This window comes from Grampus griseus, assembly GCF_964374135.1.
Source record: "Grampus griseus genome assembly, chromosome: 9".
Classification (NCBI taxonomy): Eukaryota; Metazoa; Chordata; class Mammalia; order Artiodactyla; family Delphinidae; genus Grampus; species Grampus griseus.
The window spans coordinates 13,788,506-13,801,698 of NC_139003.1; the positions used below are offsets into that span (position 1 = coordinate 13,788,506).

General features: G+C 38.9%; 1 protein-coding gene across 1 annotated transcript in view; it reads left to right on the forward strand.

Annotated features, from left to right (window-relative positions):
- The window catches only part of PARP12 (poly(ADP-ribose) polymerase family member 12), a 48,206-nt gene that overhangs the window by 9,268 nt on the left and 25,745 nt on the right, over positions 1-13,193 (forward strand). The window contains exons 4-5 of the mRNA XM_082662136.1: positions 364-462; positions 5,799-5,922. Of these exons, the coding sequence (XP_082518262.1) occupies positions 364-462; positions 5,799-5,922 (223 nt within the window). The remainder of the gene's footprint in view (positions 1-363; positions 463-5,798; positions 5,923-13,193) is intronic.

The following is a 13,193-nucleotide window of genomic DNA, read 5'->3' on the forward strand; positions in this document are numbered from 1 at the left end:
CTGATTGAGTCAATCTGAGGTAGAGCCGGGCACTTCTATTTTTAAACAGGTCTCCTAGTGAATTGGGTGCACAGCCAGAGTTGAGAAAAGACTCACCCCCCAGCCCCCAACAATGACATCCTGGATTTGGCAAGCAGCCCTGTGACCTTGGGCTCCCTGATTCCTCCCTAAAAAGCAGAGGGCCCACCTTATGTCTGAGGGTCCTTTCATCCAGAACTTTATAAGATTTTGTGAGGTTGCCTTGCCCACTTTTGCCTCGTGCAGAGGGCTGAATGAATCCTTTTTTCTCTCCTTTGTACCTTGAACTACCCCAACTCCGTGTCAGAAGCATCGGTGATACATCTTTGCAGTGTTTCTTTGTAGAAAGAAGAGATGCAGGTTCTGTGTCCCCAAACACTGCCAACCAAGAGGAGAGTGATCAGATTTGCTTGTTCCATATCTGGAAACGTTGTACCTTTCAAGGTGAGTCAGGGGAAACCCCTTCATCCACTTGTGGGCGGGATAACTGCTTCTGGTTCCCAGAGCTCTGCTCTGACACCACCCCTCGAGGTCCTCTCCCCGCCGTCCAGAGAGGGTCAGGCCATCTTAATTGTGAGCTGGTGGCACTTCAGTGATTTTGTTGAGGAGTTGAGGGTGGTAGGAATTACTTGAGTTTCTAAAGATCAAACTGTAGTTGGGGAGCATGACTGTTTGGTTCATGCAGCAAATGAGTGTCAAGTGTTGCCCCTTGGTCAACGTAGCGTGAGGTCAGAGACCTGCAAAGGCACTTGGATGCCCAGTCTAGTGTCCCTTATGGAGGGAGGTTGTAGTCTCAGAGATACCTTAGAACCTAGGAATGCCCTCCCTCAGGAGGAGACACCTGTGTTCACTCTTGGGGGATGAGTATTTATTTAAGTTTGGGGTTTCTCTCCACATTCTCTCTTTTATCAGAAGTAGCAAATCTTGTTTTTTGTGTGGGTGTGGGTGTGAGACTGTATTTTCACTAAACCTTTGTTCTTGCTGCTGTCCTGGGCTTTGATTGAAGAAAGATTCCTTCTCAAATTTGGTGACTCTGCTTAAAAAAAAAACAAACGCCAAAACTTCCTGTTTTGTTTTCAGTCTTTAAAAACTACCCAAGCAATTCATGAATACTTTCACTTTGTAAAAGAGTGAAATGATACAGAGTAAAGTCTGAAGTCTTCCTTCAGCCTTCTCTGAAGGTAAACACGTGACGTGTGGTCATATTTGTTTCACATATTTTTCAACAGATGGGAACATGCACATTATTTAATCTGCTTCTTTTACTTAATGGTGTGTCCTTGAGATTTTTTTCTACATTTGTGTGTATGTGTATGTCTACCGGGATTTTAAAAACAACTTTGTAGTATTTGATTAGAGTGATTTTTTTCCCTTGAGCATCTGAGTACACATGTGTATTTCCATAGATAGATTCCTGGAAATGGAATACTAGGTCAAGGAATATGTGCTGTATATATACATATATATATGTGTGTGTGTGTGTGTGTGTATATATGTGTATATATATATGTGTATATATATATATAGCCTTAAAAATCAACGTTATTAGTTATAATTTACATGCAATAAAATGCACCCATTTTAAGTATACCCTTTGAGTTTTGGTAAGTATGTTTGCCCCTGTAACTATCACTATAATCTAGATACGGAACAGTTCTCTCATTCCAAAAATTCCCCTTATGCCCCTATACAGTCGATCCTCACCTCCCAGTTTCCCGACCCAAGGCAATCCTGATCTACTTTCTGTTGATGTAGAGTAGATGTGTGTTTTCCAGAATTTTATATAAATGTAATCATACAACATGTATTCTCCTGTTGCATGGATTAACTACAAGTTGTTTATCCATTTATATGTTGATGAACATTTGGGTTTCCAGTTTTGGGCTTTTATAAATAAAGCCTCTATCAGTATTCATGTACAAGTTTTCATGTGGATGTATGTCTTCCTCTCTTGGGTAAAGACCTAAAAGTGGAATGTCTGATCATATGATAAATGTGTGTTTAACATTATAAGATACAGCCAGACTGTCTTCCAAAGTGGATATATTTCACCTTCCCACCAGCAGTGTGTGAGTGTTTTGGTTGCTCTACATCCTTGTCAACACCTGGTATTGTCAGTCCTATAAATTTTAGCCATCCTAGCAAATGAGTAATATCTCATTGTGGCTTTCATTTGCATTTCCCTGATGAGTAATGATATTTAACATTTATTTTCATGTGCCTGTTGGCCATTTGTATGTCTTCTGTGAAGTATCTGTTTAAATCTTTTGCCTATTTTACAGGCAGATAACAGTTTTGTTAAGATATTAAGTATATTTCATATAGTATACAATTCACCCATTTAATAGTTTTTAATATAGTCAGAGTTGTGCAACCATCATCACAGTCGATATTAGAACATTGTCATCACCTCCAAAGAAATCCATAACCATTAGCAGTCACTACCCATTCTTTCCTCCCCCCAGCTCCTGGCATTTACATTATGTCTCTGGGTTTGCCTGGATATTTCATATAAATGGAATCATACAACGTGTGGTCTTTTGTGACTGTTTGGCCCATTTTTTTATTGGGTTGTTTGATCTCTCATTATTGACTTCTAGTAGTTTTGAATATTCTTTATTCATGTCTTTGTCAGATATAGGTATTGAAAATATATTCTCCTAGTCTGTGTCTTTCATGTTCATTTTTTTTTTTTACAGTATCTTTGGAAGAATATGTTTTATGTTGATGTCCATTTTAATATATTTTTTAATGGTTTGTGTTTTTTGTGCCCTAAAAATCTTTGTCTCTTCCAGGCCCAGGAAAATGTCTCTCCTATGGTTTTTTTTTTTTTTCCAGAAGTTTATAGGCTTAGCTTTTATGTTTAGGTCTGGTTGTTTCTCTTGATCTGTTTTCTCCAAAAATTATTTCCTTAGGGCTTGATTCTTCTGTGTGAGTTAGCTGCCTGTCTGTGTTATTTTTCCTCGTGTGTTGGGTGGCTCTTGGTTGTGTGCCCATGTTGGTACTCAAATCCCTGTGCCTACTGGTGGAGGCCGATTCTGATTCCAGGCTTAATGGGGAAGAGGCGGTAAGTCTTGCTTGGTTGCAGGGGCTGCTAGCGTATGTTCGAAGGTCAGGGCGGGGGCTTTGATGGCTTTCTCGCATGCTTCTCTCTCCAGCCCCTATATCCACACCCACGTGTTCCATGGGACAAAGAACAAGGTTGCTGGGCACAAGCAAGGCGCTGATGGGGCACTTGCTCCACTGGGTCCTGATTCCTCTCAGTGCTCTTGTCCAGGTGTCTTTCTTGCTCCTTGTTACATCTGACTCTGAGTTTGTGAAGCCCCCAGCTCCTTCCTACTTCTGGGGTGGCTCTCTTCTGCATATTCTGCATGTATTTTTCTCTCTTTGTTGGTTTGGTTCTTACTGCTTCATATTTTTAGGAATTCTTTAGTAATTCTGGTCTTTTGATGGTACTTCTGTTTTCCAGTGCTTTTGGATTTCTTCTTCTCTGTGATCTGTCATTTTAAGGGAAGTAGGGAGAAAGGGGATGTGGATGTGGGTACTTTGCCAATTTGATTTGGTTTCTGTGACTAACCTTCTAGAAAACCTAGACCTGGGAATGCAACAGTGAGGTGGGGAACATTGGAAGAAGGGAGGGAAACTGAGAGACGGGACAGAAGGACCAGGAAAGTTGTAGCAGAGAAGGGGCTTTACACCCCCAGCGCTGAGCTAGGACTCCGCTCTTGCCATCTTCATGGCTGCAGTGGCCTGCGTGGCATCCTCCTCCTCAGGGCACCTGCCAGCTTGTGAGCAGCATGGGCTCCATGCTCAGGTTGGATTAAGAGCTAGAAGCCTCAGGCCTCACAGTGCCTTCCCCTGGCCCCTATGTCCTTCCCAAGGAAGTGTCAGCCTGGAGAGGGGTGGGTGGTGCTCCTACCCTGACAGGTGCCTTCTTAAGGGGAGAGCCTTTCTTCAGGTTGTCCAGGACTCACCTGTGCTGGGCTGTATAGATGAGCGACTGAACACTCATTCCTCATCATTTCCCTTAGTGCCCCTTAGGAGGAAACAGGAAATCTTATTTGGTCGTGACCTCTGGACCACAGCTGTGGCCTTATCTCTTCAGGTCGAGCCCCTGGTTATCACTTTATTGTCCACACCCCTGGTCAGGAGTCTAAGAGGGCTCCGTTTGGCCTGGTGTGAGCCATCCCTGCCCTAACTCTGGACAGGTCAGGACATCCTGACTCCCCAGTGGGGCTGTTTCCAGCCTGGTTGAACTTGGCAGAGATTTCCTTGGTTGGGGTCCCTCCTGTTCTCTAAGCCCTGTCGGCCTGGCCCCAGGCCTGGTCTTTGACAAGCCCAGGCCGTCTCCCCACTTCCTCCCCGGTCCCTGCCACCCCATTGCTCCCTGGCAGGGTCTCTGGGAAAGAAGTGGCATTAAGACTTGCCTGAAAGACTGCGTACGATGTTAGAAAATTTTAATTTTTTTCAGATGTCAAGTTAGCCATGCTTTACTGTTACTATTTTGAAAGATGAATTAAAAATGTACAAAAGACAGTAAGAAATGTCTTCATCACAACCCTTTTCCCCAGCACCCAGATTCCCTTCAGAAACAGTCATTATTACTAGTTCCTTGAATATTTTTCCATCAAGATTTTATACAAGCACAAGTGTGTATGTTTAGTCTTTCTCTTTACACAGGTGCACTCTATGAACGCTCTTTTGTATCTTTTTTCACTTAACTAGATGTTTAATTTTTTGGACTATATATTTTTGTGGTTCAAAATTCAAAACAAATCTCTCCTCATAACTTTGTGCTGTGCCACCCAGTCCTCCCATCGCCCCCACCCCCCCACACACAGCAAGGAATAATGTGTGCGTATATGTGTATTTAGTCCGAGTCTGGCTAATCTTGTTTTTTCTGTTCTTTTACCCAAATAGAGGCATTCCACACCTATGTATCTTTCTATCTAATAGTATAAATCCTGCAGGTGTCAGTGTGAAGATTCCCATTGCTCTTCTTTCATGTCTCTCTTTCCTCTCACAACATTCCTCCGTCAGGATGTACCAGAACCTCACAGTCTGTTGAAAGGTAGAGGGAGGGTGTGGGCAGCATTCCAGGTGAGCGGCTGGCATGAGCCAAGGCAAGGTGGGCAGGAAGTGCTAGGAGGTACAGGCCCTGGGAGCACACGGAAGGCATGGGGGAGTAGTTGGATGGAAACCGTAGACCCGGGCTGTGTGTACAATGCCTTTGGGGGGTGGGGTGTGTTGAGGAGGGGTGAGTAACTTAGCAGCCAGAAAGATCAAGGTGGGCTGAAACCACACTGCTGACCCACCTGCTGTAGGACCTGCTGGGGTTGGGATGGTTCTGGTAGAGACGAACCTGCTCCCGTTTCTGGTGTGATCACGCCCCATCCAAGTGTCACGTGTATAGCAGTAATGCACCGACAGACTGCCCCTGCAGACATGGAGCCTTCGACCGTCTATCTCATGATCAGCTTCTTTACTCTCATGACATGAAATTCATACATAATGTAACCCACCAACACACAGTTTTTAAAAAATCAGTTTAATGTGTTTAATGTCCTATTAACAAGGGAGACATAAAAGGAAAGTGTATATCCTAAAATGCATAGTGTTTGGTATCTAAATGCTCAGGTATGACTGCATTAAAAAAGGCTCCCTCACAGATTTCCAGAATGTTCCCAGGTCAGCAGGCAGCCCCATACCCTTTGAGAACCGTGGGACTGGGCCAGGCTGTGTATTGCCAGTGTGCTCACTTCTTTATATCTTTATTTCAGAGAGGTGCAGTAGAGTTCACTTCCATTTGCCATATCGGTGGCAAGTCTTAGATGGAGGCTCGTGGAAGGATCTGAACAAAATGTACCTTATTGAAGAGGCCTATTGCAATCCTGCAAGAAATGGGTATGAAATATGTCACTTGTGTCTGCTTTGTGCCTGGGCTTTTGTGTGTGGTACGGGAAGTTTAGACACAGAAGGGTTTAGTTTTGATGGGCTTCATACACAGACGCACACACACAGAGTAAGGAGGCGGGAAGCTCCCTGCACGAAATTGGGAGTTGATGGTCCTGCTGGTGGCTGGTGCCCTTGTTGCCCCATCTTCCTCTTTTTTCACGGAGGAGCTATGGGGAGAGAAGGGGTGGGTACCAAGTAAGTTCTGAATTATTTGATGCTGAGATTGATCATGTAAATATATCCTCATTGATTAGTCCAGAAAAGGAAGAGGCAATCATTTGTGAAATTTACAGCCTTTGCCTGTAAAGTCATACAGCTGAACTACTGTTTATTGTTCAACCTTTTTTATTTTCCTAAGTATGTCCTAGTATTTTCACTTAGTCAGTTGAGAGTAAATGGGGAAGTCCTCGGTAGGCTTATTTTCAAATCTTGGATTAAACTTGCTAAAATGTGTTGCCAAGAAGAGAATTTGAGCCCGTTTTTTGAGTGGATAAAATAAATTTGTGCTTAGGGTGCAATTATATGCAAATTGCTACTGGTAAAGCATGTGAAACAAATTATCCCCCTTCAGAAGATTAAGTGGCTCACATAACCAGCTCTTACCTACGTCCCCCCTTTCTTTCTCTTCCCTTTTTTTTGAGGCTTTTTAAGTTAAAATTTATACTCAGTGACATGCACAGATATTAAGTATATAGTTCAGTGAGTTTTGAGGAAGGTATGTACGCTTGCAGTAGCCAACGCTCTGATCCAGCTGTAGATCATTTTCATCACCCAGAAGGTCCCCTCCTACCCCCTTCCAGTCAGTGCCCACCCTGTAAACCACTGCTGTTCCAACGTCTGTCAGCACAGATAGTCTCTCCTGTTCTTGAACCTCATCTGAATGGAGCTACTCTGGACTGTTGCCTGGAGGCTTCTCTCAGGGCTCTGTTCTTGACGCTCCTCCCGGGCCACGTGTGTGCAGGCTTCCTTGGGGTAGGCGTTCAGGGGTGCGCCTGCTGGGAGGTAGGCTGGTCCCTCCTCAGTTCTGCCAGGGGATGCCAGATTCTTTTCCACAGTGATTGTACTGCACATTTGGTGTAGTCTGACGTCTGCGCTTTTCTAGTCTTCGGTGTAAAATAAGGTCTCCATTTTCATATCCCTGAGTCCTGGTGAGGGAAAGTGTCTCTTCACATGTTCAGTGGCCATTTATGCTTCTTCTGCTGTGAAATGTCTGTGCTTGTAGTTTGTTTTGTTGAGGGGGAAGGTTGTGTTCTTCATTAGTTAGTTTTGGAACTCTTCAAGTTTCTGAGTATTAAATGTGTGTTGAAAATAAATGAACTCCTGTCAGCTTATGATATCTGTTAATGAAGAGAAGTATTTATCCATTCTTTCCTTTATAGTTTTATACTTTTTTTCTTTTCTTTTTTTTTTGGAGGTTTTATACCTTTTGTGTCGTAAGAAATCCTTCCTTATCCTGAGACCATAAAATATTTGTCCTGAATTTTGTTTAAAAATTTTTAACATTTTAAGAACTGTATTAACCTCTCCTTGCGTGTGGTGAAGTGTAGGTCCAGTTTCATTCTTATGCAGATGAATTACCAGTTTTTCCAAAGACCACTTTTTAAAAATATATTTAAAACATTTAGAGTTTGGGATTGACATGTATACACTGTTATATTTAAGATAGATTACCAACAAGGACCTATCGTATAGCACAGGGAACTCTGCTCAATATTCTCTAATAACCTAAAGGGGAAAAGAATTTGAAAAAGAATAGATACATGTATATGTATAATTGAATCACTTTGCTGTACACCTGAAACTAAGACAATGTTGTTAATCAACTATACTCCAATATAAAATAAAAAATTTTAAAGAAAGAAGTAAGCCATTAAAAAAATAAAATGTTAGGATAAAAAAAGTAAAAAAAAAAAAGTATTCAAAAAGTAAATCAAAAAAAAACCAAAACAAAAATCAAAATGAGACAAATGAACCAAAATATATTTGGGATAAAGGATAAACCGCATAGAGAAGAAATATTCCAAGTGATTTGTTTAATATGTTGTAATTCGGCTCTACATCTTTAGAAAGATATGTTCTTACGGACGAAAGAACAGCAAAAAAAAAAAAGTCTTAAACTCTACTCAGCAAAAAAATAAAATTTAAAAATTGTGATAAAATAGACATAACATAAAATTTACCATCTTAACCATTTTTAAGTGTAAGGTTCAGTGGCATTAAACACATTCACATTGTAGTGCAGCCATCTACCATTCATTTCCAGAAGTCAGTCGATTTTTAAAGGTTTTTTTTTTTTTTTTTTTTTTTTGTTTGTTTTTTGTTTTTGGTACGTGGGCCTCTCACTGTTGTGGCCTCTCCCGTTGCGGAGCACAGGATCCGGACACGCAGACTCAGCGGCCATGGCTCACGGGCCCCGCCGCTCCACGGCATATGGGATCTTCCCGGACCAGGGCATGAACCCGTGTCCCCTGCATTGGCAGGCGGACTCTCAACCACTGTGCCACCGGGGAAGCCCCAGTCAGTCGATTTTTAAACCCGCCAAAACTGAGCCAGATTTGGCAAAATGTGAATACATTTTATAGCTTAATTTCAGACTTAGCTGCTAAGTACTGCTTTTGTAAGTAGGCCATCTTTTTTGCACCTGTTTTCAGTGCTGTCTGTGTCAGGTGTTGAGTTAGCAAATACACACCCGTCTGTTTCTGGCCTCTTCTGTTTCATTGGTCTGTGTGTCTCTGTGTCAACATCACACTCTCTCATGTAGAAGAGCTTTACAGTACGTTTAAGCATGTGATAAGGCAAATCCCCACCTTATTTTTCCTCAAATTGTCTTGCCTCTTGGTCTTTTGCTCCTCTTTAGAAATTTTAAAATCTGCCTGTTGGTTTTCACAAAAACACTGTTGTGATTTTTTTTAACTTGAAATTGCATTGTCTATTATCAGTTTGGGGAGAACTGACATCATAATGATGCCAAGGCTTTCTATTCATATACGTGATAGCATCTCATTTAAACGTTCTTTACTATTTTTCAGTAGTTCTCTAATTTTCTCCATTAAGGTCTTGTATATCTTTTGTTAGATTTTTTTTTTCTTTAGGGATTTATTAGCTTCTTCATTTCCTTTTTCAAAAAAAATTTCTCCAGTTTTTTTGAGAGATAATTGACATACAACACTGTAGAAGTTTAAGGTGTAGAGCACGATGACTTGACACAAGTATATATTGCCAAGTGATTACTGCAGTAGGTTTAGTTAATATCCAGCACCTCATATAGTTACCCCTACGCATTTTTTTTCTTGTGAGAATTTTTAATATTTATTTTCTTAGCAACGTTCAAATTACCATACAGCATCATTAACTATAGTTAATCATGTTGTGCATTACATCCCTAGTTACATTTTTTTGTTGCTGTATTTTCTCCCTGCTGATGTGTAGAAATGCAGTTGACTTTTCTATCTTATATCCTGCAACTTTACTAAAATACCTTAACTCAGAATCTACTGATAATTTATTTGAATTATCTGTATAGTTATATATATGTTCTAGATATCTGTATAGAAATTAATATCTGTGAATAGCAGTTTGTTTTCCCTTTTCAATTCTTACACATTTTATTTCTTTTTATTGTCTTATTATAGTGGCTAAGATCTCCTGTACCGTGCTGAATAGACGTGTTGATAGCTGAAAGATTATTCTTTTCTTCTTTTTTTCCTAATTGTAAAAGGAGTAATTTTAAAATGTTTTTCCTTAAGCATGTGTGAATGTTTGGAACCTTTGGCATTGCTAATCAATTCTAGTTTTATTCCTAGTATGCCAGGAGTTTTTTTTTTTTAATTGTGTATGGAAATTGAAGTTTATTGAGTGCTATTTCTATGTTAATTAAGAGCCAATGTTTTGTTCTCCTTTACTTGTTAACGCAGTGATTTGCATTAATTTTCTAATGTTAAGTCCATTGCATTCCCAGACTGAAGTCATACGTAGCCTGTGTACACATGCACATATGCACATGATGGTGAACTTTGTATTGCCAGTATTTGGTCTAAGATTTTTGTATTTACGTTTGAATAAGATTGGTCTATAATTGTTTCATACTGTCTTTGCCTGTTTTTTTAATTGAAGTATAGTTGATGTACAATATTATATAAGTTACAGGTGTACAGTATAAATGATGCCTGGTTTTTATATTATGAAATTCCTAGCCTCATAAAAATGAGATTGGGATGGATTCTTTTCCTATCCTGAAAAAATCCTGTGAAATTAGAATTATTTTTTTCCTGAATGATCATGTTTCTAAAAATTTCTGGGCCTGATGTTTAATTCCTGAGAAGATTTTAAACTACTGACCCAATTTCTTATAATTGTTTTAGGACCAGTCAGGTTTTCTGTTTTTCCTTGAGTCAACTTGGTAAGTTGATATTTTTTCTAGGAGTTTGTTCATTTTATTTATTTTCAAACTTTTACTGTCATAAAGTTACTTATAATATCCCTTTTACTGTCTATGCCATCTTTAATTTTGTCCCCTTTTACAGTTCTAATCTTTTTTCTCTCCCTGTCTTTTTTCTTGATCAATCTTGCAGAGATTTATTAATTTTACTAATATTTTTCTTTTTTAGAGGAACAAACTTTTCTCCTTTTTTGATCTCATAGATTAGATGACCCATGATTTATTTCTAAGTGTATTTTAAAATTAGTTTTAAAATTTAAATTCAAATGGATTGCATTGTGGTCAGGCTATATAAGAGATTCTTCGAATTTTGTTGAGGCTTGCTTTATGGGTGTAGTACATGGTTAGTTTTGGTAAAATTCTGTGTATGCAGAGTCTTTTGGATGTGGTGTTAGATGAAGTGTGTTAATTGTGTGGTTCTAATCTTCTTTATCCTTATTGATTTCTTTGTCTGCTTCTTGTGTCAGTTACTCAAAGGTATGTTAACATTCACTATGAATTTGTCGGTTCTCCTTGTAATTCCATCAATTTTTATTTTATATATTTAAAAACTATTATGAAGTATATAGAAGTTTAAAACTTTTATCTTCCTGTTAAATTGAGCCTATTAGCAATAGAAAGTGGATGCTTTTTATTTCTAGTAATGCTTTTATGCCTTAAGTCTGTTTCGTTTGATATTAATATATATAACTAAGCCAACTTTTTTTTTAGCTACTGTTCACTATTTTACTTTCAAGCTCTTTTGTTTACATTTTAGTTATATTTCCTGTAAACACTGTAGAACTGGTTATTTTTTCAGTATGACAATCTTTCTCTTTTAATCAAAAGTTAAATATTGTGGTTTATCCATTTGTTGTGATTACCTATACATTTGAATTTATTTATTCTACTGTCTGTTTTGGTTTTTGCTATTTGACCTGCTTTTTCTATTTTTCTTTTCCCTTTTTGATCTTCTCTTAGATGTTTCCACATTTGATTTTTTGTTTTCCCCCTCATCTACTAATTTGGAAGTTACATAGTGAATTTCTGTTCTTTTAGTGATTACCCTGGAAAACAGACCCTGTAACTTAATATACCTTAGTTTAACAATTTAAGCTAATCTATACCTTTTATCATTCTCCTGAACAATAAAAGAATCTTGAACACTTGAATTCTGACTAGTTCCATTCATACTTATATACTACTTGTGTGAATTTGGGAAAAGTACTTAGCCGTCCTGTGCCTCAGTTTCTGCATATGTCAAGTAGATAAAAATAATAGTTCCTATATCAAAGTGTTATTTTGAGAATTAAAAGAATTAATGTGTGTAAAACACTCAGAACAATGCCAGGCATGTAAGATGTGCTGTGTAAATATTGCTTCTATTATTTTCTTAATCCCAGAAGTTAGAAATTAGCCTTGTTTTATACAGTCAGTATTTGTTTAAATTTAAATGTTTACCATTTTGGTTTTTTTAATGTTTTCTTTTAATCAATATTTATTTCATATTGAAGTATAGGTTTTTTTTTTTTCTTTTTTTGGCCTCGCCACACAGCTTGTAGGATCTCAGTTCCCTGACCAGGGATTAAACATGGGCCACAGCAGTGAAAGCCCGGAATCCTAACCACTAGGCCACCAGGGAACTCCCCGAAGTATAGTTGATTTACAGTGTTGTGCTAATGTCTGCTGTACAGCATAGTGATTCAGTTATACATGTATATACCTGTTTTTAGATATTCTTTTCCATTATGGTTTATCATACGATATTGAATATAGTTTTCTATGCTATACAGTAGGACTTTGTTGTTTATCCATTCTATTTATAAAAGCTTACATCTGCCAAACCCCACCTCCCACTCCATCCCTCCTCCAGCCCCCTTCCCCCTCCCCCTTGGCAACCACCAGTCTGTCTCTATGTCCATGTTTCTGTTTCTGTTTCATAGATAGGTTCATTTGTGTCATGTTTTAGATTCCACATATAAGTGATATTATATGGTATTTGTCTTTCTCTTTCCGACTTCACTTAGTATGATAATTCTAGTTGCATCCACATTGCTGCAAATGACATTATTTTGTTCTTTTTTATGGCTGAGTAATATTCCATTGTATATATGTACCACATCTTTTTTATCCATTCATCTGTGGATGGACGTTTAGGTTTACCATTTTGTTTTTGCGCACAATTCTTTTGTTCATATGTTTCTGTGAGGATCATTTTCCTTTGAGTTCATGTTCTAGAAGTTAGTTTAGTGAGAGTCTAGGGGCAGATGTATTTTTTGTTTGTCTGAAAGTGTTTTTATTTCATCTTCATTCTTGAAAGATAGTTTTATTGGGTATTTTCTCTCAGTTCTTCAAAGATTATTCCATTGTTTTCTGCTTCCATTGCTTCTATTTAGAAGTTCGCTGTCAGTATAAATGTGTTAGTTTTTTGGGGCTACCATAACAGATTGCCAGAAACTTGGTGACTTAAGACAACAAAAATTTATTGTCATAGTTCTGGAGGCTGGAAGTCCAAAGTCAAGGTGTCAGCAGGGCCATGCTCTGTCTGAAGACTCCAGGGGAAGATCCTTCCTTGCTTCTTCCTAGCTCCTGGTGGTTGTTAGCAGTCCTTGGTGTTCCTTGGCATTCCCAGGTTTATAGCTGCATTGCTGTAATCTCTACCTTTGTTGTCTCATGGCTTTCTCCCACGTGTCTCTGTCTGTGTCCAAATTTCCTTCTTCTTATAAGGACACCAGTCATTGAATTAGGGCTCAAGCTAATTGAGTATGACCTCATCATAACTTGATTACATCTGTGAAGACCA